Source organism: Cyrtonyx montezumae, unplaced genomic scaffold (assembly GCF_038088225.1).
Source record: "Cyrtonyx montezumae isolate F1298 unplaced genomic scaffold, pur_monq_1.0 scaffold_29, whole genome shotgun sequence".
In the NCBI taxonomy this organism is placed as follows: Eukaryota; Metazoa; Chordata; class Aves; order Galliformes; family Odontophoridae; genus Cyrtonyx; species Cyrtonyx montezumae.
The window spans coordinates 2,993,403-3,020,067 of NW_027072033.1; the positions used below are offsets into that span (position 1 = coordinate 2,993,403).

Here is a 26,665-nt window from a genome sequence, read left to right on the forward strand (position 1 = left end):
TAGAACTGAATTCTTACTTGCAGAAAAAATGACTGACACTTGCTGAACATTTTTGGAATGGATGTGAGCACAGAGGTGGTTAAGTGGTACATTTCAGCAGCAGTGACAGTGGCAGTGGTTCACCTCTGCTGGTGCAGATTGTTACAGGTGAGGCATACAGGCTTGTGTAGTTTCTGTGGAAATAAATAAGAAGCATTACTTTCAGAGCAGCCTTTGTAAGTGCAGCCCTAGGCATTTCCTCTTCATTCACTGTGGCCCAGGCAAGCAATATCTTTTTTGGGGGAGTAAGAGCAGTATATCCAATGCAATGTCTCTCTCAAAACCTAGAAAATAAATGTAGATTTTAACTGTCAGCCCAGGCAAGGCACCAATTGTAGTAAGAAGCTTTATGGCTTACAGTTGGAATGTGTGATTTATGTAAGAAAATGATAAGAAGATGCTGAAAAATAGGTTTTTTGTTTCACTGTTTTATTTTACAGTAGAAAGCAAGCAGAACTAGGTTTTTCTTCAATTTGTGCATGAGGCCTGTAGGAACCTAATTACAGCATTCCTGATAGAAGTTTGCGTTCAGTGATGTTGTTAGGAACACTGATGTTCACTTGAAACTGAGCTAAAAGGTCATCAAACTGTTAATGCCAGTGAGCTGGGGCTAAGCAACTCAGCTTTCATAAAGGCAGGTATTTGCTTACAATCTGTCAGAATGAATGCCTTCTGCCCTATAAGGAACATGGAAAGATAAATGGTATGAAATGAGCTTCCCTGGGCTGTCTCAGCCCAGCAACATGGTGAGTGCGGCCAGATTTGGGCCAGGTGCTAGCCTGCAAACCTCACCTCTTAGAGTGCTGTATTAAAGTTCCTCAGAATCATGGAAATCGTGGTTTCTGTTAGTTAATAAGTGGAGGATTCACTGCTTTATCTTTCTGTGCTCTACAGTGCTTTCTGTAGCGCTCTTTAAACTTTTATTGGACTTGGTTTCTTTTCCATGTGACGAGGTAGGGACTGTGGTGTTCCAAGTGGCTCAGCCCAGTCCTTCACTGAATACTTAACAGTATTTGGGAAACTAGATGCTTTCCTCCTAGGCCCCTGCCCAACCTTGCTGTGTTGTGAACTTGCTGTTGCCACATGCACGCAGAGACCTACGCATCAGCTATGGCAGTTTCCTACCATTGCAGTCGGTCAGTCCATCAGTCAGCTGCCATAGCTTGGGCTGGAAGTGGGTCCCAGAAGTGAGTAGTGGCTTGTCTTTTCACTGCCAAAGCTCAGCAGAGCTGAGTCAGTACCTTGTAATACACACAGCATAAAGCAGCAGAGAAGATGCCCTGTGCCACTGCTGTTGCACAGAGGGAAAATACACCATGTTACACTTGCTTTTGTAAAGATTTTTTTGCATGGGATATGAGAAGTTTGTCCTAGTGAAGGCTTTGAAAGATGTTTAAGAGCTGCGTTTAAATTAGAATGGTGGGCTGTTTTTTGAAAGGCTAGGAACTGAAATAATTGTAGGTGCCTCTAGGAATGTAATGAACTGGCATAGGTAAGAAAAAATTACTCTCTTTATGTTGTGTGACTTTTCATATATGGCGGTTACTGCAGCTGGGATCTTGCTGTTTTCCTATCTTTGTCAGTATTGCAGATGTGTGTTTTCACATGAATGAGTTCACAATAGTTTTCTAATAGTTGGGGATGAACAGACTTTTCTTCCATGTCTGGCATGACTGCATTCTTCAGCTAATATCTTACTGAAAGAAAATTCAGGTGCTGTGTTCAGGTTTGGCTTTTGCTGTGTGTGTTTGATTATATTTTAGGAAGTTTTGTGAGCAGTAGAAGTACCAATAATCCTTCAAGATTGAGTGGAGGACAGTGATTTGTGGGTTCTTTTTGGCAGTGTTCTACTCAGGGGTCAGTATAAAAATAAAAAATAAACTTAATCTGCCTACTGAAATTGTTTTAATGGAAGTTCTTGAAGTCTGTGTTTGTGTGATGGTGGAGCCACAAACATGAATCAGCTGAATTAAATTTCTAAGTACAGACATGCTCGATAAAGGCAGTTCCAGAAGCTATCAAAACTGAGTTGTCTTTCATGTGTAGGATGATGGCATTGCATATTCAAGTAATGAAACTGAAATACATTAATTGCTTGAAGGCTACGATGTACAACGTAGCTAGCAGCAGTAGGAAAGTACTAGTATGTGACACCAGAAAAGACTTTTTGAAGGATACGTTGCTTCATTCTCAGAGAACCCAGTTTTCTATGTTTCTTTTTTTTTGTTCCTTTATGTACTTAATCTCAGGAATGATTTTTAGTCTACATCCCTGAATGAGATGAAAATACTTCTAAAAAGTCTTCTATGTTACAGATACTTTTCAGATAATTGGAAAATTAAATTCAGTGAATAAGGGCTTTTTTTAAAAAAAAATTATTTTTTTAAAACAAACTTTTAGATTCAAATAGTTTGTACTGATTAAGGGCAAATAACATTTTTTTCTTTCAGAATTGTTAAGAAATTAAGTTGAGGAACTAGGTTTAGTGATGGAGCGAAGAATAGTTATGTAATATGGGATGACAAACTCATTCTGGGGAGTTGTCAAATATATCTATTTAATATTTTGTCTTATTTAAGCCATTTTAACAATGACATTGTTCACCTCAACAAGAATGCTCACAGAAATTATGATGGTAGCTAATACCATTGTTAAAAATGTCCATAATGAGTTTATGTACAACTATTCATTGTGCATTCCTCCAACCTATCATGCCTATTGCTTTTTTTTATTGTTTTTTGGGGGTGAGGAATATAGGCTATGCCAAGGGTATAGTGCATAATGCTATTTAATTTTAAAACTTTTCTTAGAATCATAGAATCACCAAGGTTGGAGAAGACCTACAAGATTATCCAGTCTAATTGTCCACCTGTCACTGGTTCTCACTAAACCATGTTCTCAACAACACAGTGCCTAAATGTTCTTTAAATACCACTAGAGTCAGTGACTCCACCACCTGCCTGGGCAGCCCATTCCAGCACCTGACCTCTCTTTTGGAGAAGTATTTCCTAACATCCAGTCTGAGTTTCCCCTGGCACAACTTGAAGCCATTCCCTCTAGTTCTATCACAAGTTACATGAGAGAGGAGGCTGACCCCTAGCTCACTACAGCCTCCCTTCAGGGAGTTATAGAGAGCAGAAAGGTCTCTCCTGAGCCTCCTGTTCTCCAGACTGAACAATTCCAGCTCCCTCAGCAGTTCCTTGTAAGGCCTGTGCTCCAGACCCCTCAACAGCTTCGTTGCCCTTCTCTGAACACGCTCCAGAGCCTCAGCGCCTTTCTTGCAGTGAGGGCCCCAAAACTGACCACAGTACTCAAGGTGTGGTCTCACCAGTGCTGAGTTCAGGGGGATAATTACTTCCCTGCCCCTGTTGGCAACACTATTTCTGATACAGACCAGGATGCCATTGATGTTTTTGGCCACCTGAGCACACTGTTGGCTCATGTTCAGTTGGGCATCAACCAATACCCCCATGTTCATTTCCTCTACACAGTCTTCCAGCCACACTGCCCCAACCCTGTAGCGTATCCTGGCGTTGAGTGCAGGACCCAGCACTTGGTCTTGTTGAACCTTATCCCATTGGCTTCAGACCAGCTCTCCAGCCTGTCCTGATCCCTCTGTAGGGTCTGGTTACCCCCAGGCAGTTCAACACTTCGAACCAACTTAGTGACATCTGCAAACTTACGGCACTCAGTGCCCTTGTCCAGTTCACCAGTAAAGATGGGCAGGCCCTGCCCATTTCTTCAAAGACAGCATTTAATTTCGCAGAGCTCCACATTTTGTATGTATACTGCTCTATATAAATGTTTCATAGTAGAGATGCTGGTGCCATAGCAGTGACATCTCTAGGCTAAAAGCAAGTTGGACTGTGCTAATTTTATCCTGTGTAATGCTGCTAGTTTCCTAAGTACATTAGGTGACCTAAACTACTTGTGACAATACTTGAATGGTGTTGCATCTAGCAGGATATTTACTTGGGCTGAAGAACAATTGAAAAAAGAAATCTTAGGCTGTTCTGTCAGATGTCCATCTGTAATGGCATAGTGATAAAAGATTTTTCTTTTAATAGATTCTGGAAAATAGCAACACCAATGAGTGACTTGATCATTGCTCCCAGCTCCAGATGACTTGCCCTGTTTTTCATAAGGGTATGTACTCTTCCATTTATGAAAGTGTTGTTGGCAAAATCTAGTATCATTTTAAATAGTGTTCGTGTTGCTTTTTAGTTTGGGTTTCTTTGTGTGTGTTTGTTTGTTCTGTTTTTGTTTGTTTTACTTTGACAGCCATGCTCTAAGTGTCTGATCCATGTGATCTCTAACTTAATCCTTTATTCTTGATCTAACATTACATTACAGCCATGATGAAATGCAGTGTCAATACTTAGATGTTCTTTGCAGGAGATACTGTGTGTCAGTGTAGCCATAGGCTTCAGGTCTCTCAGAAATGCCAGTGAATATCTGTTTCGGGAGACATTTGATTTTGCTTGTCATTGTTCATTTCAACTTAATCTCATGCAATCTTCTGAGGAGCAAGATTGCATTGCTCTGTCTTCTTGCAGAGCTGCATACTTGTGTGGAGAAAAAGTTGTTAATTTTGACTCAGAGTTGTGTGCTGGATGTAGTTTAAATGTTTTCCTTACAGTCTGCATGTAAAATCCCTCCCAGGGTGATTCTTCTGATAACTCATTTTGTACTGCAGGGTTCTAAGGTGCTTGCTTGCACCGTGGTTCAGCATAGAAGACAATGTTCTTCTCTTACATCATTTTTTTGAAGAAGGTTTTTAAAGATGTCTTCAAAATACAGTTGTTCAAAGACAGTATGAATGTGAACAACTTACCTATTTTATTGAAATCTGTATGAAACAAAAGCAAAATATTTGCTTTGGAAGAAAATTGCATGGTTGACATAACTCAGAAGGAGAACACGGAAATAAAATTCCTCTGAGTTTCAATAAGTGTTTCATGTGGTCAGTGAACTAAGTGTTATCCTTGTGTACTGTAGAGTGCCTGGAAGCTCCTCTTGATTGCCAGCATAAGGCATCTAATAAACAGACATTGCTTTTCTCTAGAGTTCTCACAGGTCAAGTAATTTAGAAACTAACACAAGTTCATTAAAAGATTGACTTTCAGGTATGAACAGTTGTTTAATCTATGAAGTGCCTGTAGAGAAAAGCTGTTGAAAATCGATAATTTATCCTATAAATTCTAATGTTACTGCCAGATGCTGTGTTAGCATTTATTTAATTATCCAGAAGATTACTTAGAATAACAGTAATTGAATTCACCTATGAAACTAGCAGTATATGTCATGTGTGCTGTGGTAGGCCTAGTGCAGTGCCTCCTGGCTAGTACCAGAGGAACATGATGGTGGCAGTCACAGTGGTAGCAATAGCAGCAGACCCACCCTTGCTACTGTGAGTGGATCGACATGAGCATATCCAGTACTTGAGCTGCTGCTCTTGGCAGCTGATAACCCTTTGGTGTGGAAAGCTGCAGTTGCTTTGTTTCTGTGTAGGCTATAAGTGAAGGCAGAGGTGCTAGGAGTGGTTATGTGGCTGGAGCATGCTCACCTGAGAGGAGATAGAATGTTTACTTCTGAGAAAGTAAAGGTTTATTTAGGGGAGGGCCAGAGAGCAGATGACAATTGTACAGCAATTCAGTGTTCACGGTAAAAGTATTAACCCTTTTAGTGGAGATGAAGCTGGTTCCTGCTGAATGTGTCAGTGGCCTGCTGGCAGCATCTCCTAACAGACCAAGTCTGGGACATTTGTTTAGAGCTGAGAACGTTTAAGTACATAAAGGTAGTAGAACAAGAAATAATCAAGAGCAAATAGGGTAAGGAATATAGGCAGTATGTTATACTTAAAAGCATATTGCTTTTTATTCAAAGAGAGAATGATGTAAAATAATCAGTGTAAAACATAATGAGGGCATTAGCAGTAAGTCTGATATTTCAAATAAAGAGTGAATTTTAGTTGCAGTAGGAGTACAGGACACGCCAGTGCAGTTTGAGCTACCCCTGTAGGAAGGTAAGAGGCAATTATAAACAAAATATTTACTTTCTAGTGCTCGAGATGTTTTAAGCAAGGAAAAGACAAAAGCTTAAGATAACTTCAATGTAATTCTCATAGGCTGTCACCAGTCTTGGTGGCTTGCTGTACTCTAAATTTGAACTTAGCAAAAAATGGATAATAAATTATATGATATTTTTCCTAATGCTTGTTTTTCTAAAGTAAGTATTTAATATGTAACTTAAGTTTCTGTTACTAGATGTCGTCGGTTACTGAAAATGGAGATGTTACTGCTGGAAAGCCAAATGAAGAGAAAACATATAAAAAGGTAAATAAGACAACCTTTTCATATCATACTTTCCCTTTTGTATTCGTACTTTAAATGTGCTGTAAGTGAACTATACGTCAGAACTAAATAAAGAACAAACAAAGCATGTTCTGTAGGTTATTTGAAAGTATTTTATTCCTTCTGTGAAATGATAAGCTAATGCAGTAGAGATTTAAAGTATACATTATTGCTAGATTGGTGGAAGTTCTTTGCTCTTAGCAACTGTTCACAAACACACTTGTCAGAAATTTAGCATGGCAAGTTCCCAAATGCTTTGAATGTTTATGCCATATGCCTGAGCTACAAACTCACTTTAATACCTCTTCAGTATTTTGCCGGAGTGCACTTCTTCTTTTGTCAAGAAACAGTGTTTAACAGGTGACATGTTTGGTGTAATATGCATCCATAGTTGCAACGTGAGGCTGTCTAGCTGTTTTTAAAATGGAACTGTGTATATCTTTGATCTGGAATATTCATGCCAGTGATGCATCCTTCTAAGGAGATTCATTAGTTGGTCTGGTAGCCAAACAAGTTGCATTGTGAGATGCACATCTAAGGGAGTTCAACAGAGCAGCAAAGAATATAACCAGAGAAAGAACGAGCAACTAAAATGTAGTTCAGAAACACTGATGTTAGAAAAGTTTTGTAATGACGAGATCTACGTGGTGAGTCAAGGGATTTCTAGTGTTAATCCCAGGAGTTCATCATCCTGAAACCTGCAGACAATTTCAGTCTCGGCTTCCATCACAGAGGGCTTAGTGAAGGAAGAGTCAATGTCATCCTCCTGTATCTCCTGCTGTGGGCTGCATGTGTTTCACATGTAGACTCAGTAGCAAATCTGTCATGAGCCGAATGATCTAGTCTTTTAAGTTTTCCTTGAGCTTAAGCCTTCTCCCAGAGCAAAATGCTGTAGTGTGCCTCTCTAGCCTCTATCTCCAAGCAGTAGAAGAGGATCTTGCTCTCTTTGTAATGCTAAAAATAAATGAAATCCTTATGGATAAGTAATGTGCTGATACAACCTTGCTGAAAGGTTATCATTTCCTTGTGTAATGGTGGGGTAGAGGGAGCATTTCTCAGTCTCTAAAAATCAAGCTATCACTTTGTTTTAAATAATTTTTGCTTTTTGCTTAGCTATATTGTCTGCTCATTTTTTCACAATATTGTGGAAGGATTATGTCTGTACAGCTTTCATCACATTTACGTGTAAAGTGCATGCAAATAGGAAAAGTAATGCATAGAAAATGTCTGATGTCAAATTCAGTGACTCATAGGATAAAGTTAAATAAATGTTGTGCATTTGGAGGCATTTTCCCATTTGTCAGATTCACTGAGAAGTAAGCCTAACAAATCAATATGTATTAAACAACTTTTTTGTTGCTTGATCTGGAAATGTAAATATCCCTTACTAAGAACTGTGAACAATTTCTTCATAAGGAAAACATGGAAGAAAATTAGAGAAAATAATTGCAAATATATTACTTTTATTTTAATTTATTTTATGTATGTTTAAAAACATTTTTTTTCTTGGAGAGAGGTACAGGTAGCTTATATCTAGTGTAAACGAAACTGCTTTGTTTAGCCCTGTACAGTCAGTGTCACGGACTGAAAGATGAATGACTGTTTACTAAGCTTGTCCATTGAAGATAAATTGTATCCAATTGTTATTTGAAAAGAAAAGGTTTTCTTCAGTGGCATGTAGAAAACATTCACCACTCTTTCCTTGTGGATCACTCGCCCTTACTTCCAAAGAGTCTGGATCTGGTGTAGATACTGCTTTGAGTGGATTGACTGAAGTAGGAGTATGACAGTGCAGTTGTAGCTAGTGAGTTTGGGCAGCTGGAGGATGAATTAGAACTAAAGACTCTAATTTGTTCCCTTTTCTGTTGTTTCCATTCTGAAATTCTGTCCTTTGCACCATGTTCATGCTGTCAGGCTGTGCGCTGCTGAGGATGGTATCACCTAGTGCAGGTCATCTCTGGACTAGTTACCTATGATAAATTAGTTTGTAGTTCTTTAAGAAATATCTAAATCATTCATTGATGAAAATGAGCACTGTTTGAAAAGTCATTGTGTGTGCATCAATTTGCTTTGCCTCACTGTAGCTCTAAATAGGGGAGGGCTTGACAGGGCCACTCACAGAGAGATTCCTAGCCTTTTCAGCCTGGGAGAAGGTATTGTGATTTAACCCTGCTGGGCACTCAGCTCTACACAGCCATTTCCTCATTCTCCATGTCTGAGTATGCAAGTGAATCACAAAGGTAAAAGTTAGAAAACTTGTGAAATAAGATGAAGATGGTTTGTTTGATGAAGCAAAAGTGGTGTGTGCAAGCAATGCAAAACAGAAATTTGTTCATGACTCCCCACAGGCAGGTAGGAAGGATATTCAGCCAGTTCCTGGGTAGCATGTCTTATCATGCAAATGCTATCACACAGAACACCACCCCATGCTCTTCCTTCTTTAACCCCAACTTTTATTGATGAACAGCTTCAAGTAGTACAGGGTGAAGCTTTGGTCCTGTAGGACCTGGATAGTACAGCTGTCCTGGCTGTGTCCCCTCCTCGCCCCTTGTGCACCCCCATCTTCTCACTGGTAGGGCAGCATGAGAAGATGAAAAGTCCTTCCCTTTGTGTAAACCATCAGTGTGTTAACAACTCTGTTTTCATCATAAATCCCTCTGGCAGGGGACTGAAACTGAGTGACATTTAAAGTCTTTTCCAAACCATACCATCCTGTGATTTCTCCAGGAGAACATCTCTGAGTTCATTCAGGATAAAGCTTCCTGTAACAGTAAGTAGTCTGTAGACCTGTCAGTTCTATTTCTAGGACTTTAGATTCTTCCAGTAGTTTCTTTATAACTTTGCTTAGCTCAGCTAAACATAATGTCTTGATTTACTAAAATCTTGTTAAAGCCCTTACATGAGCATATACAGATTCTGAAATCCATAACTAGATCAGTGCAGTGGCATAGTTTCTGTTTTGAATCATTCATTCTTTTTTTTGGTATAAATTATTTTTTCTGCCTCTTTGGTCTGACACAGATGCTTTTCTAGCTTTTAATTGTGTAACACTGTTTAGTGAAGGTTTCTGCTTCAGCTTTGTGGGTTGAGTGTATGCAAACTTCCATTTCACATCTTCTATTGAAAATTGTATTACTTAAGGTAGATCTGTAGGGCTATTCAGCTGCAGTTATTTGCTGCAAGCATTATGATCTGTGAGAATTCTCAAAGTATGTAAACTTTGAGGATGTGTATGAGGAACTTTTTGTTGTTGATGTATTTTTTGTTTGTTTGTTTTGGAAAGAGAAAAACTGAGGAACAGAGAGGAGCTATAGTTATGTGTTCCATTTGATGCTGGAAGTTCCTGAGCAAAGTAGCAAGGGAACCTGGCAACAAAATGTAGTCATTAGACTAGAGCTTCTCACAGATATCCGTTGCAATTTTGCCACTGAAATCTTGAGTATGCAACAATCTCTTATTTTTCTCCTGATATTTTGCAGACTCAGTTCTGAGAATCTGCTGACACACATGCAGCTAGTGCACTGCAGTGTGATCAGTAATACACTCTAGTTCCTTAATCCACTTCCTGACACTTAGTATACTGGTAGCAAGAATGAGGCATGAACAAATCTGTTGGAGCACTTAAGTGTAGAAGAAAATCAGATCAGAACACGTAGTGGTCTTATTCTGGAAACCTGTTACCAGTTTACTGAAATCTCTGCTTGTAATCCAAAGGCTACTACAAATGCATACTTGTTTTATTTCGTTGTAACACATTTTGCAGTTCTTCTTTGTGCAATACAGTTAGCACCTTGCCTTGTTTAAAAACTGGCTGTGTCTTGCGTCAGTCACTTTGCCCAGGAGCAAAGGGAATTTATCTGAAAAAAAAAAATAGGAAATCAGCTGCCTATTGTTAGAGCTTGCAAACTTGGGCAGACAGCATTGCTGCATCACTGTTGTCATTGGCTTATATCCCAGTTCCAATGAGTGTGGGTAGAATAATTGTTTTGCAAACACCATAACTTCCCTTCTGGACTTTGTGCTGCACTGGAACATATGCTTTCAGTGGCATACTACTGAACGCTTTGTACTTGTAAAGAAAGAAAATGATACAATAATAGCACTTGCACTTGTTTAATGACCAAGCTTTATACTGGCATTCAGCACAGTATGTCAGAAAAGTACATATGTATGTTTATATTGTGGAAGCACAGCTATTGATGACTTCAGTATAGAATGTACAGCCAACACCATGTAGAACAGCATGTAATGCTCCGCTGCTTCGTACTCAGGCATAGTTCTAGGGTGCAAAGAAAAAGAATGACCAAAGAGTGTGGCATAGATTGGTATAATTGGTACCTTTCAGTGAGAACAGATACACTCTGGATATTTCTTCTCTTTGCTGCAATACAATAAGTATTTTTCTACATCTGTGACACCACTGCTATTTACATCTGGATTATAAAACTAAGTACCTCCTTTTAAAAACTTTATTTGCTATTATGATAGATAGCCTTATCATAACAAAAACCTTGGGTAGAGTTTTCCTCCTCTGGAGGTCACAGGTACATTTTGCAAAGCAGACTAGCAGTGCTCAGGTAACTTTTTTTTTTTCTGTAGGAGGGGCCACTTAGTAGTAGCTATTAACTCCTGCTCCCCACAGCACAATACAGAGATGGAGTAGATGGGCAGAAGTCCAGATTGATCAAGTCTGACCTGTGGCAGCTGTGTGAGTAGCTGACTGAGAAATAGGCAGTTTAAACTTAAGAAACTGTGGAAGAATGCGAGTTGTGGAGAAACACAAGAGTATAGTCAGTGAAGTTTTCTAGTAGCTCTTTTTTTAATGTGCCTTTTTTTTCTGAAAGGAAACTGGTAGTTCAAATGTGGCAGCTGCAGAGAGCATGCTGAGGTGGTCTTGCTGCCTCTAAAAGCTTCAGCAAAAGCAGCTGCTGGAAGTGTTCTGCCAATGAGACCTAAACTACGACAAGTGATGAAGGCAGGAAAAACACAGTGCAAAAGCAATGGAGTCCAAAATAACTGCACAGCTCTATTGAATCTAATGGCAATTTTTTAATGTTCAAAGAGAGTTTTTTAACATAGTGCATGGAAAAGGCTTACTGTTTTCCAACTGTCCTCAGGTGGTTTGACCTAGGAGTTTACAGTATGGAAGCTTAATTTCTTTTCATGGGTTTGGAAAAGATAAACTCTGTTTGCATAGGAGAGGTGGTGTGTTAGATTACCAGTATTTGTGGTAACCAGTATAACTGAAGAACAAATGCTTACTTGTAGTAGCAAATTCAAAATCCATGCATCTAGACTAATTTTGACTAAGTGAAGCCCTTGGGATTTTTATTTGTTTATTTATTAATTTCACCGAGGCTGCGGCATGCAGGAGAGCTTCTGTATGCAGCTCTATACCAATCCCTTTATGAAATGCCATTGCTTGGGGGTGATTTTGATGGTATTAAAAAATAAGTGTGTTGACAATTTAGGCAGTGTGCTTTGTGTTTCAGTTTAAATAACAGGTCAAGGAATATCTTTTGTTGGGAATCTTTGCTATATTGCCAGCCTCAGGTTCTTTACAATCTTATTCTGATTTCAGGGTAATGTAGTAGTTTTATAACATTTAATGCAGAAATACCTTCTTGTAGTATTATTATAAATGTTTTGAAGAGTTGATGTTAAAGAGCTGCAATCTATTAAAGCTCCAGGTGCTGAGGTGTGGAGAAGAGTGTGAGCTCTTTTATGAGGCAATTTTTTTTTCAACTAACTGGAGATGAGGTATCTTGTGTTTTGGCAAGGAAGAGAGCTGTGAAGTAGACAACCAATTCATTGATTCAGTCCTACCATGCAGCAGAACAGGCTGGTGAAAGAGATAAGAGCAGCCTTTTCTCCCATATAGTAGTAAAAAGAAATGAACTAATGGCAGCTGTGTGGGAAAAACAGCTGCAGAACAGTGTTAATCAGTGGTGGTTTCCTATCAGGTGCCTTCTGCTCCCCATGTCATGCATAGGTCTGTCATATTTGGTTAGCTCTACTATTTCATTAGAAAAATTTAAAAACTGGAATTGTTATACTTACTTTTATTTGAATAATTGTAGTACAAAGGGTGGGGGAAAAAATACCTTGCCTTTCAGAGTTATAATGAGGTGAAGTTTCTGAGGAAAAGAGTATCTGCATTATAGCAGGTGCTTTGTAGCGCTGGCAATAAGCCAACTGTCTTGCAGAAGAATTGCCATCTTTGCACTTGAAAGTTCATAGGCTAAGCTCCAGTTGCAGTAAAATGAGTTATAAAGAAGGAAAACAGATAAGAAAAGACAAAGTTCACATCCATGAAGTTCCGTATGGCATTCATAGGACATGCTAAAAAGGGCAAGAATGTGGAATTCGTGAACTGCTTGTGGGGAGTACAGAGACTTAGTAAACAATGATTGAGTCTTAAGAATGGAAAAAATGAATGAGAGTAGGGTGAACTTGATAAAATTAAGGCTGAATCCTATGCAGTTCTGTTCTGTTCATGGTTGGCTGTTTATTGGTATTTAAAATATTCATTTGTTGTTATTAATGGTCCCATACAGATAGATAACGTGTAAGAAAAAACATTTAAAAGGTTAAAAGTATTTACCATATCTGAAGTCTTTGTTTACTATGAACACAGAACTGATGTCTTACCTATAGATCTTTTGGTTAATTAGTTTTGCTAGCCATTTACGTTGAAAGTGTAATGACCTTCATGTTCTAAGGGAAATAATTATTTGGCAATATATAATATAGTTTCAGTACTTACTGTGTATAGTATGGTTATAGCACTTACAGTTTTGTTCTTTTATTTTAAGGATACACTTTTCCAGTTCTTTCAATAACCCTGTACCTTACTTCCATTGATTTAAAATTCCTTCTATTGTGGTTTTTTTTTTGTTTGCTTGTTAACTGGATACATACAATGTCCAGTTAATACTTTCCTTTTATGAAAATAACAATTTCAAGCTTTACAGAAATAGTCTGAATGTTTGTAGGAAAATTTATGCCAAATTTCTACTTAGTACATTCATGGATCATGTGCAAACTGAATACCTGATTTGAAAGACATTGAGTTCTCAATTATTTTGCTATTCTGAAACAGGATTTCAGCTTAGAGTGAAATAGAAAGTGGAAAACAAGTTATGTGGAGATTGGTAGTTTCATAAGACAGTGCACCTAATTATATGTATTGTTGATATTCCATATTCCAAACTGTTTGTATTCTTTATTAAATCCTGTTTTCACCCTTTTCCCTTTTACTATGCTTTTTGACTCTGCATATCACCTTTCATATCTCTGGGGCTATCAGCAAACGTAAAGGAGACATACAGAGAAAAGATGCAGTTACTTTTGACAAAAAAAAAAAACAACAAACAACAAAAGTTTGTTCCCAGAGAATGAAGACAATTAAAGCTTTTATATACAGAGTTAAAACTGCAGAGAGTACAGAGTTAGATTCTGAATGTGTTCCTAGTGTGTGTAGCCAGGCAGATAACTAAGATAAAATGTATGAGGATACAAAATTTGCAATTACCTGTCACTTATGAGCCTGGCACATTAGAATTCACAGTGTAAAAGCCAATGAAAGACAGATACTTATAGCATTTTTATGCATTTCAGTCTTCATTGTCAGTACAAAACCTACCAGTATACCTGTGCAATAGATAGTGATACCCTTATCACAGCAAAATGAGGGTAATAGCTTTGTCTTGTGCATGTTAGCTAGCAGAGACAGGTGTACTCACAGTGTAAATAATTTGATTCATGGCATATAATTCATGAATTGAGGTTGTTTATTTTCCAGGTTGCCCTCATTCTTTGATTCCTTGGAGCTTCAGAAGGTGTTGATAATATGTAGGCTGCTCTGAAAGTAATACCAGTAATGCCTTGTAATCATTTCTGTGGAAATGACAACAGATACAAAGAACACAATAACGCAGTTTGATAGAGCAAATTCTCAGCTACAAAACACTATTTTTTAGCATAGTCACCACCATTAGCTATTCATTTGTTCTAGTGATGAATAAGAGCCTGCATACCGTGTGTAAAAAATTTGCATGGCTGTCCTAAATGTCTTCTCTTTCACATTGCTGTTGCCAGTGCTGCAATACACCACCCAGTGCGTCCCTGTGTTCACATCCACTGTTTGGCAAGCATCAATGAGTGTTAACAGGTGCAATTTTTTCCATATGAGGGAATTCAGTTCCTCACTTCTGCTTCATCTGCACTTCTGTGTGCAGTGTCATTCTGTCAGAGTGTTGCCACCATTTTCCACACAATAACAACATAGAACTGAACGTTGGTGGGAAAGTTCATGCTCTACTGCCATACCACCGACATCTGCCTCTGTCATTAGAAGCCATTGTATGGGCATTTTTTTTTTTGTGTGTGGTGTATCCTCTGGTTTTGGTAAAATGCAGTAGTATTGTGTTAGCTGCTGTGTTTTCCAGGTGTAGCCCGTCACTGTGGCAGCGAATAAGATGGGTGTCCAGCTATGAAGCACAAACTATAGGTACATGTATGTTAATTTGTTCCAAGTTACATAATTGCTGCTTGTGTTGGGCATTAATGGTGCATGAATAGAGTCCTTTCAAAGAACGAAAAATGTGAATCTTCTTACACCACAAGCCACATCTTTTTATGCAGTCAAAGAATAGTAACGTTGTTTGTTCCCACCACTTTTATAACAGTTCAGAACAGCCAAATTGCAACTTCTGCTTGGTGTGCAGTCTTAATGAGGAACTACGCATCTCTATCTTTTCTAAAAATAAGCAGCAGCTCTGGCATGTGCTGTTCTGAGAACTGAAATAAGTGTAGCTTTGTGTACGTGAACCCTTTCTTATGTAATTCTCGCTCTCCTGAAGTATTTTTGTTCAAGCGCTGCAGGAGTACTGGCCATAGAACTTCTGGTGTTTTCACTGATACAATGTCTAGTGTGATGAGAGGTAACATCTGAAAACAGGCATCAAAATGGTATCTTTGAACAAGTAGAAGTACACCATGCTAAGGGAAGTTTTTCCCTTCTCATCCACTTTCTGTACCTTCTCAGTGATTTGCTTTATTCAGTCCTTTCATCTTTTCTTTGCTTCATCTGCACTTCCATGTCAGATGCCATTTTGTCAGTGTCTTTCTGCCTGCATTTATCACACATCAGCAACATACAGCAGAGTGTTGGTGGGAAGGTTCATCCTCTGCTGTCATACTGCTGAGTTTCGCCTCTGATGTTGTGGGCCAACATAGTAAAATATGAGGTATTACTTTTGGAGCAGCCATTGTGCATTTTTGTGGAATTTTAACTTTTTTTCTGGAATGTAATATGAGCAGCTTCAGATGCTGGATTAGGTTTGAGTGTCTGATAGGCTTTTGGAATGACACAGAATTTCTTTAAATCTTTTCAACTGATAAGAAGTTGCCTCTAGTTGAAAGTTTTCTTCTTCTCTTAAAGGCTGAGAAAGAAAGGTGATGTGGCATTTATATTACAAATTTATATTGTTACTCTTAAACAACTGAAATCTATCTGTAGGAAACTGTTGCTTGAATTCTTACTTTCTTTACAGACTACGTCCTCAGCTATTAAAGGTGCTATCCAGCTGGGAATAGGATACACAGTAGGAAATCTTACTTCAAAACCGGATAGAGATGTTCTTATGCAAGACTTCTACGTAGTTGAAAGTGTCTTCTTACCCAGGTAAGGACAAGCCTGTTAATCTACTTGCTAGCAGGATTTCAAAATGAAATTCTACCTAAATATTTAACTTAAGGATTGTTTTACAGTTCTGGCAAAAACGAGTTGGTAGATTGAGGCAGAACAACTTGAAAATGCTTCTGTCTTGATATTGTCAGTGAAAATGGAAGCAGGGGGAAAAACTGAGAACACACTTCAGTGGAAGGTTTGAAGCCTATTATGTCTAAGGAAGGAAAGTAACCATGCACCACAGTGGTCAAGCTGAGGGAGAAACCCAGACACAGATGGTCCTCAACCTTCCCAGGCTGATGTTTGCACCCAAGCAGACCTCCTGAGGAGCAGCAGAGCTGACCAGAACATCCATTGCAGGGAAATCCAGAGTCTGGAAGTGGCCATAAGGCACTTGGCAAACTTTTTGATCCAGGTGCTAGGTTGTGTGAGGAAACCAGCAGGCTGATCAGTGTCCAGCAATTGGAGAGAGATTGATGCCTGCTGTCGTGCAGTGATGTGGGCAGAGCACTAGTCCTGTCATAAGTTTCTGCAAGGGGGAGAAGATAAGCTGGCTTCCAACCTTTAGGTGATAGACTGCAAAAACATTTGAGACAAGGGAGCCTGGACATTCATCTCTGCTCAGGGCAGAAGTCTTCTTGCCCCTGAAGTGCCCCTAAGCAACAAATATTAAGATCTGAGCATAGAAAGAGAAGAGAATGCAGATAATGGATCAGACCCAGAAGGGGATGACCACTTTAAGATGGTCTAATGAAAGACCCAAGACAGAATGAGTGTTCCTGAAAAAAGATGAAAGGTATTAGTAAGTGGGGACTCCATGTTAATGGACACCAAGGCACCCATTTGCTGCCTGAATAATCTCTCCAGAGAAGTTTGCTCCCTGCTGGGAGCCTACATCTAAGGCATCAGAAATAGGCTACCAGGTATGATAATGCCAGAGTGCTACTGTCCACTCCTGCTTTTTCTAGCTGGGTTGGCAGAGTTTGTGACTAGAAAATATAAAAATATTTAAAAAGACTTTACATCTGGTGCAAACATGTTAAAGGGATTGAAAGCACAGATAGTGTTCTCCTTGATCCCTGTGGTCGGACACTGGGACCTGGGCAGAAGGAGACTGGATCAGCTGAATGAATGTCTGCATGGATGGTCACAGGGTTCTGGAAACAATTAACTTGGATGGACCTTTGAGAGATGGAGCATGCTGATGTTGGATTGGGTACAGCTGTCCAACAGGGGCAAGAATATGCTGGGCAGCAAGCTGGTTGGCCTTATCACCAGAGCTTTAAAACAGATTTGATGAGACAGAGGAGAAATAGGGAATGGTGCCACTTTAGGAAGCAGCAGGGGAAAAAATTAAGATCTATTTGAGAGGAATTTAAAGAACTCCTCACAGAAGGTAACACAGTAGCTAGCCCGGCTGAAGTACCTCTGAACCAGTACACTCAGGATGGGAAATGAGCATGAGGAGATGGAAACCATGGTGCAATTAGAAAACTATGACAGTATCACTATCACAGAAACGTGGTGGGATGAGTTGCAAAGCTGCAACGCTATGACTGAGGGCTACTAGCTTTTTAGAAGGGATAGACAAGGCATCCGGGGCATGGGAGTTGCCCTCTATGTTAAGAAGCAGATAGATTGCCAAGAGCCACCCCTGAGAAACAGTCATGACCAGGCTAAGAGTTTGTGGTTAAAAATCAAGGACCAGGACATGGTAGTTGGCACCTACGGCAAGCTGCCTGATTGGGGGTAGCTTGTTGATATGGCCTTCTTGCTTTAGCTATGAAAGGTATCATGCTTGCAGGCCCTCCTTCTGATGGAGGTTCCAACCAGCTGGATGTCAGCAGAGAAGGCAGCAGAAGGCTGCACGCAATCCAGGAGACTCCTGGTGTCCACCGAGGATAACTTCCTGGTCTGCATGTTGGACAGGCTAACCAGAAGTGAAGTGTTATTGGACCTGGCTGGTAAAAAGCAGAGTCAGTGCCGTGTACTTAAGGAGAGCTGTTTAAAGAATTACTGGATGAGATCCCCTGGGAAAGTGTCCTTGGGAATATAGGAATGGAACAGAGCTGACAGCTCTTTAAGGACACCTTTCTGAGAGCACAAGAGCTCTTCATCCCCCTGGGTAAGAAATAAAGCATAGGAAGCAGGAAACCAGCATGGCTGAGCAGGTACTAGTAGTTCCCATAATTTTCATAAAGACATGTTCTCTGTGCAGTAATCATGGAACTGGGGAATATTTTCTATCTTATTTTCAAGTTTGGTTCATGTGTGGAGTTTGAATGTTACTTCATAAACTGTTCCTAATAATTTGCGATGCTTAGAAAATTTTAATGTCAATGAATGGGAGGAGAAATTGACAACGTTCAGAATAATTGCAGGTAGGTACTTTTAAAGTTGATCTCTCCTGATGTAAATTAGTTTGAACTCCTAATTTACTCTGAACTGGGATATTTTTCAAGAATAAGAAACTGTATTTCTTATGTGAAATGAAGGATTTAATTACATTCTCTAGTTTGCAGGACTTGAGGGTATCCATATCATGTGTTCTGATGCTGTGTAAGGTTTGTGATCTTTCTCTTGGTGATAAGTACATAGGTAACAAACCTATACTTATCTTCTCACTCACTGTAATCACAGTTTTTCACTTCTTCAAAAAAAACCCAGCAGATCAGAAGTTACAACTGAAAAGTTTGTATATCGTGTAAAAAAGTTTATTCACTTCTTTTTTAAATGAGTGAGCCATTGTATCAGTGAAGGGCTTCAACTGTGATAGCTGTGCAGGGTTTTGTAGTCACCGCTGTTATACTGTCTTCATTGTTCATGGAACAAAATGAAACGTATATGCTAAAACTGTTTCATGATGCAGCACAACTTTGGGGGGAAAAAAAAGTAATGTCTTTTTTAATGTATTTGTGAAAGGTCAAGTGAAATAGTTTGTAGTCTTCAGCATCTCATATATCATCGACCTTATGAAAATTGCATCCTTGGACACTCAAACTACATTTTTGTGTTTGTTTGGTAATGTTTTTAAGGGAGAACTAGGAGAGATTATTTCTGTCTGAGAAAGAGAAGAGAAAGAAAAAAGAAATAGCCAATTTGTACTAACATAAAATTGATCCTAAAAGCTTTAATAGCTCCTTTCTTAACAATAACAAAAATAAATAAATAAATGAGCATGAGGAAAATGATATAAATGAAAGAAATAACTAGAGCAGCAAGTGATCTGACTGCTTGTTGTTGTATAGCAGTCCAGAAAGCAGCAGTACATAATACAATGACTCATAATACAGTGACTCATCTCGACTGTAACAAAGAGCCTTTCTATATAGAGTCCTTGCTGGTAACACTCTGTGTAACCACAATTGGCTATCCCTAGAAGTCTCTTAAGAACAATCCTAATACTTCACTTTGTAAACTGACAAATTTCAGATTTCAAGTCCTTCTCTTGTTTTTGTGTTACTTGCATGTTTGCCTAAAATGTTTTCAATCTGAAGTGCTACTAACTTTCATAAATCAGGATAGCATAGTGTTAAATGAATTGTACAAATTTAGCGTTACAGACTTCACTCTTGCTGACTGAGGGTATTAGCATGTTGAGTCTTGGTGCTATATGGATAACTTCTGAGTCCTATCAACAGTTGGCTTCACTATCACAGCTTGAGGTAAAAAATTAAGGTCTCATGTCCCTTCTGTATGAGACTGAGCTCCAAAGGTGTAGTTCAGGTGCTCTTTACACTTTCCTAAGTTACAACTTAAATGCAGTTTAGGGAAAAAGAACTCTGTGTCCTCTGAATTTTTAGGTTTTTACTTTCTTTTTTTCTCCCCCCTTTTGACTGGTCTGTGTCAAAAGAATTAAGTTGAAATTAGTTACGCTAGCAGATACCATGAACTGACTGGTGCCTGGGAGGTGATGAGCATCCAGGAGCAAGCTGAGGTGAAGCAATGCTTTTGCCCAAAAACTGCACCTGGAAAAGAACTTGGCAAGGCAGTGCAGCAGAAGTGGTGCTTTGTCAATTACTGAGCAAGAAGCAACATTTTTCTTCTTGCTCAGAGTACACATAATTTAGCTGCAACTCCAGGCAGGATATTAACTGAATTTCCATGGCCTCATTCAGCAAGTGTGATATGGTCAGAGGTGAGAGGATGGTTGTTCTGCAGTCACAAGCACACTGACTTCTTTAGCAGCAGCATGAACACTGCTGTAGTGACGGTGACAGAATAAATCTGAGGTAGTAGAAGTGCAACAAAACAACAGCCTGTGTTCCAGCAAGCAAAATTGTATTCTTTGTGCCCTTTTTTGGGAAAAGTAATTTACGGAGAAGAGTAGCTTCTGCATGCCACTCGGGCCCAGTTCAGACTAGTTCAGCTTTGGTGACAATAGAAAAATAACTTCCTGCTGTGTTCAGAGTTTGTGAAGGAGGGAGAAAACTGTTTTTTTCCCTAAAAGGGAACAGATAATACTGAACATAACTGTGCAGCTTATTTTTGGAGCTGTTGTAAATCAGGATTAACCCATGGACTGCAGGTTTTGCCTGGTCCAGAGTTACTTTGTAACTGGGTTAAATTGGGTCATAGTTTATCCCAGATCTTCTTAGACCTTTGTTTCAGGAAGTAACTTTCATTAAAGTATAGATATCTTTGCAGGAATGGATCTGAACTGTAGAATTGCTTGCTTTTGTTTGTACATTATTGCAGCTGTGGAAATCCTTTTGTTACTTTCTGCTTCACATTGTCCATTTGTAAATTTCCCTTTTCCTAAGGAGTATAAAATACATTCCTTTGGGGAGTTAAGTATTATTAGGGACTGCTATAAGAGAGTGTATTTAGACCTGCAGTCAGGACTGAGTGTAAATGATACTATGCATAAGTGCCCTTTGTGCTAAAAAACAAGTGCAGACTACAATGACCCAGTTGATTCTGGAGATATGGTATCTGAAGTCTCAGCCTAACTCCCCTTGTAGGTCTAAGTCACATGAAATCACAAGCTGCCTTTAAACACTGCTTTGAAAATCCAGCAAGGAGATGCTTATCTGGAGCTTATCTATTGCAGCAATGACCAGAAGGTTTGTGGGAAAGTTCTGCATCCTTCAGTGTTCTCTCCTCCCTTCTCTGCCCATTATTTCAGGTGTGTCGGGCTTTTTCTTGTCTTCCTGCTTTATGCTCAGTGCCCCAACCTCTGTAGTGAAGTGAAACAGTTCATGTCTTGATATCTCATTTTGTTCCCAAATCCTCCATTTGTGTGTTGTGGATATGGAAATATTCTCACAACTGATTGGTTCAAGTTCAGAGCCAGCTTGGAGTTGTGTGTCCATGGTGAGGCCTGGTGCTGAGCTAACGTGCCTCGTAGTTTCTGGCAGTGGCCGTTCAAACTAGTCACTATGCTCTGCAGCCACATGTGAGATGGGAATGTGGGCAGCTTGCTAAGCAAATCCAGCAAACGCTGGCTGAGGAGGCATGTTTTCTATGTTGAAGCTTGGTGAGCTGAACTCAGTTGTATGCAGCTTCAGAAATGCAGAACATTTGGAGAAAGGCTTCATCTCTTCTTGCTTTTTGAGATGCAGGCTGCTGCTAAGCACAGCTGTGGCTTTGACCCTTTGCAACAAGTTGTTAGTCACTCTTGTGTTCCCCTTGCTAATAGCCTTTATTTTCAGGGTGCGGATCTTGCATTGTGTATGGTTTCTTCTTAAACTAGTCTGCTTGATGCTATTGACCTGTATGCTCACTCTAGCTTCAGTCATCTGCTCAGGGAGCTGGTTCATTGCAAATTGCTTTCTTCTGATGCCAGTAAAAGATGATTCAGATTCTTTTTGCTCTTTAATATCCAAAGCTTAATACTGCTGTAAGGTAGTGTTTCTGTGACACTTGAATCAGTAGTGAAAATTACTGAGAAGAGTAAAAGCTTGGATAAACTTCAAGTAGTCAGTTTACCCTACTTCTGAAGCTGAAGTGTACATCTTCTGGTATTTTTTTTTTCTTTGTGAAAAGTGAGAAAACCAGACAATCTTGGAAATATCTTCATGCTAAAATGATAATGTTATGTGATGAGCCAAACAGTGTCTTTGTAACTAAAGAAGCATAAAATACTCTGAATGTGAATGGTACTTAAGTGGTACTTAATGTTCATGCAATCAGTGTGAATGGTATTTAAATGTTCACACTAATGCTGAGCTGTCATGTAACTTACCTGAATGTATATGATTCCTGCTGGGCACATTCACAAGACAGCTAAGAAAATGGCCTGAAGGATTTTATTTTTTTTAAGTACCATTCTTTTTTAATGCTTCCGTTGCAGAGGTGTTTAGAATGACCCAAGTTATGACATTATTTTTATAGTTCGCAAGTAGAGTGATAGCAAAAATCTGGGGAAAGTAGTTTCCTTTTGCAAAACATACAGTATTTGAAATGGTGATACTGTGACAACAAAAGCAAAAACTGTGTGCTGAGCTATGGGTCTTGCCAAATTCTGTTAGTATCAAATTCTTGGTTAAACAGGGATAGTGTAGATACTTGTGTGATTATGTGATGGCTACATGGTGGTGTAGACCTACTTACCTATGCAAAAATTACTCTTAGACACTTTTCATTAATGACGTATCTAATTGTTTTGTTCAGTAGTCATGTCATCATGATAAGAAAATGCATGTATACTCAGCTGTTCCACAGTTGTGATTGGCTTGACTTGTTTTGAAGTTATTTGTTTTTCACAAAGCTTTTGTTTTAAAGCTTCTTTTGCAGGGGACTGCTCATTATAACGTAGAGTAACCAAAAATAGAGAACATTTAGTGAATAGCAAGAGTATACTTCAAGACTTTGCTCCACAATGTGTGTGGGGGGGAGACACCCAGCCAGGCATACCACCTGTCTGTACAGGTAGCCATAATGCCTACTTCCACCTTATGGGACAATATTTACTTCCTGACATAGTGCATAGGAAACACCAAAGCAGCACCTGAACTGCAGTAGACACTGATCTGGCAGTTTGTTTTTCTTGTATAGAATATGTAAACACATCTTGCTGTATTGTAAACGAGCATCTTTTTCCAAGAAAAGTACTAAGATTGGATGCTCTGGTAGTTTTTAATATTGGGAGAATTTAATTGTAGATGTTTTATTTTTATGTTGGATTTGAAAGAAGAGTTGCTTTCACATGAGAGGACTGAGAGATTTCTCTCCTCTTCAGTTAATCCTCTTCAATCTTTTTTACATACAGAATCCATGCATAGACCCATGATTGCAATGTGACTGTTTCTTTTGTAAACAACTACATCATGGTCTCACGCTGCTCTGTCCTGGGTTTGTGGTACCAAGGGATGCAGCTCGTCTTCCCTGCACCTTCAGAACTCTGCTGTTTCATCAGCTCTTCCCACGGGGGTGAAGCCATAGGAAAGATAAGCTGCCAAGGAGTACATCTGGGTTAATAAAATTTTTGCAAGTTACAGGCTTAACCATTAAAAATATCACCAAGCTTAGTTCATTTTTACTTCAGTATTGCGTTGGCTACATTTAATCAACCCTCATAATTTGCTAGAAGAAAGGTTAAGACGCACTTAGCATTATTTAAAAGGACATGTATTTTAAGTATTAAAAGCCAACTGGGCTAGTAAGCTTAATCCTTCATTTTTGTTCTAACTGCCTAGACTGATTAGAAACTCTGTTACCTAGTACTTTGCACATATTCTTTAATCCAGCCAGTGTGAAATTAATTTGTACAATGCCCCCAACAAAATGCAGGGAGAAAACACAGACTAAATTAGACTGGGAGATGTAGTTTATTTCTAGAGAGAAAATAGAGGAATCTTCTTATTTCATTATAAATTTCATTATAACAATTTTTATGGTAATTTGAAATACTGATAATGCTCCTACCTGGAGGCCATTTTTGCTTGCAAATAGTGTGCACTGCATCCTAGCTATTACAGGAGTTTTCAAGTAAGTGTGGGATGCACAGTGGGCAATTCCATGTTTCAATAAGGTAGAAATATATTTACATCTGAACAGTGGAAACTGTTCTTTTCAGGTGAATGCAAGCTCATACCCAGCCAAAAGGATTTCAGTTTTCAGAAGCTACTTGAAGTCACAGTGCTTTCTCTATTCAAAGATACAACATCAAGACAACCTTACAGAATTACTTACATAGACGTAACCAAGAAATCTTAAATTTGTGTCAGGCTTGCTTCTTGCATCAGTTAAGCTTGCTATTGGGATCTTCAGTTGTATTAGGCAATGAAATGGAAAATAACCAGTTTACAGAAATGGTAGGACATGATAACAAGCTTTGCAGATTCTTTGTAAGAAGATTTATTAAAAAAAAAAAACAGTTTAACAAAGAATAGAGGAGCTTGTCTGCATAATGAAGTAGGCTATTATCTGTAATAAAGCACACAAGCTTACTTTATGCGGACTTGTTCTTTACGTGTGTGCTGTTGAAAAAAATAATTATTCTGTTCTCCAAATATTCAGGAATAAATTTCCACATGCTATTTACTTCTTCCCATCTTAGGATCTGTTTTAATTTTAACTAGTGGTCCTTTTTCTACATACTGCATTTATGGAAAGAGTTGAGCCCGTGGTATTATCACAGAATACTTTCAGTCTTCGTTTCGGCCCCAGGTAAAGTTTCAGCGATGTTGTGTGTTCTAGCAGAGTAAGGATGTGTGTGGCCTTTTGTCACACTTTCACAAAATAGAAAATTGAGTTATGGCTGCAGGAAGCAGATTTGTAAAAGCATGTTCTAAAAGGTAAGGTTTCATAATAAAGTGTAGATGATTAGCACTTGTGACAGTGATGTGATGTGTTTAGAAACGTGGCCCCAGGTTCCCAGGAAAAGGCTGAAAGAGCTGGGGCTGTTCAGCCTGGAGGAGTGAATACCCTGGGGAGACCTCGCAGCAGCCTGTCAGGTTGCTTTAAGAAATGGGCAATAAGAAAGAAAGAGACTCCTCAGCAGGGTCTGTTGTGACTGGACAAGGGAAGATGGTTTCAAACTAAAGAAGAAGAGATTTAGATGGGATATAAAGGAAAAGTTTTTTTTATAATCAGGGTGATGAGGCACTGGAACAGTTCCCAGTATAGCTATGTATTACCCTTTGACATCCCTGTATTGCAGAAAAGTGCAGTGAGATGCATCCAGCTATGTAAACTTTCATTTGAGATAACTGGCATGCTGGAAGTAAGAGTTCATAAGGAAAGCATTAGGCAAGCTTAGCTATAAGGAAAAGTACTAAGTTCAGCCTATTAACTTATTGACTTCTCTTTATTATTTCATTATAAAGTAAGAAAACTATAAGTGTATTTTATAGTCATTATGAGTTGGACTACAAAATATGCAATTGAAGTAGCAGTGTTTTCCAGTTGCTAGCCATACTGTTTAGCAATTGAAGAAGCACTGGTATTCTGATATGTGTACTCATCTTCTCTCATTTATAGACATCTTTTGAATTGTGGTTTCCAGCCAGAAAACAGGTTGTTTTTTTCTTTCTTTCATTTCATATTCTAGAATCTGAAGTTGGTGCCTTTCTGGAGCCTGAGAAAGCCCTTTGTCTAGCTTACACTGCCTAATTAGCAGCAGTTTAGTTGTGTTGGGTTTTGGTGGTATGCATGCAGGGGCAGCTAAATGGGATGGGAAGAATTCTGTAATTAGCTTGTTGATTATTGTGGGTGACAAGTTCATATGACAAACATTAACTGTAGAGGATCAAAGCTCTTTAGATGTGTTTGATTACAGATTTATAGCATCTAAATTAGTCTTTGTAGAAAATCTACTTAGCATTCATTCTTCATATTTTTGTGAATTCTTGACTGTTGGGTTTTTTTGTTTGTTTTTTGCTTTTCGCATACTTTATATATTATTGTCAAGCAAGTAGATACATACTGCATTTCTGAATAATTTAATTAGGGTAAATGAATAAAGCAGTGTCAAAAGAGCTGGTTTTCACCACTGTGTCCAGTCTCATAGATTTTGTACTCAAATATTTACCAACTCATGCATGGAGTAACAAAACTTTTATCATCATGCTATTCCTTCTTGCTTTGAAATTACAGTGTAGAATTTTATTGCTGTGTTTAAAGCCTTCTTTTAATTTCCAATATGAAGGAAACCACAGACGAATTTTTTTTGTATGTTTTTCTTCTGGCAGCATCTTCCTGCCAACCTTTTCCTTCAGCTTAAATAGTGTACTGTTCCTCTCATTACTCACACAACTGCATCATGAAAGTAGAGAGGGAGTGTTGATGTAAAATAAGAAAAAGAACCATGAGGGTTTCATTCTTCTTATCTACTTTATGAGAAAGACTGACCACCTCAGTAGTTTTCCTCTGTGCATCTTCTAGTTTGTATCTTATGTGTAACTGAATACCATTTTCAGTAATTCCCCACACTTTATATAGCTCATGCTCCTAATTAACTGGGGATGTAAGCCAGTGGTGGTTTAGACTGAGACAGGATAGAATATGTGTTGTGATGGATGAGCAAACAGAAAACCAGTTAAAGTTCAGCGATGACAGGGTGGCTTTTCAGTTCTGCCCTGTACTAGCAAGTACAGTGAGATAGTGTAACTGTAATTAGCCTGCAGAAATCAGT

The 26,665-nt window shown here is 38.8% G+C and overlaps 1 protein-coding gene across 1 annotated transcript in view; it reads left to right on the forward strand.

Annotated features, from left to right (window-relative positions):
* PIP5K1B (phosphatidylinositol-4-phosphate 5-kinase type 1 beta) overlaps positions 1-26,665 on the forward strand; it is a 102,785-nt gene that overhangs the window by 36,514 nt on the left and 39,606 nt on the right. The window contains exons 2-4 of the mRNA XM_065740608.1: positions 4,107-4,185; positions 6,306-6,374; positions 15,950-16,080. Of these exons, the coding sequence (XP_065596680.1) occupies positions 6,306-6,374; positions 15,950-16,080 (200 nt within the window). The 5' untranslated portion in view covers positions 4,107-4,185. The remainder of the gene's footprint in view (positions 1-4,106; positions 4,186-6,305; positions 6,375-15,949; positions 16,081-26,665) is intronic.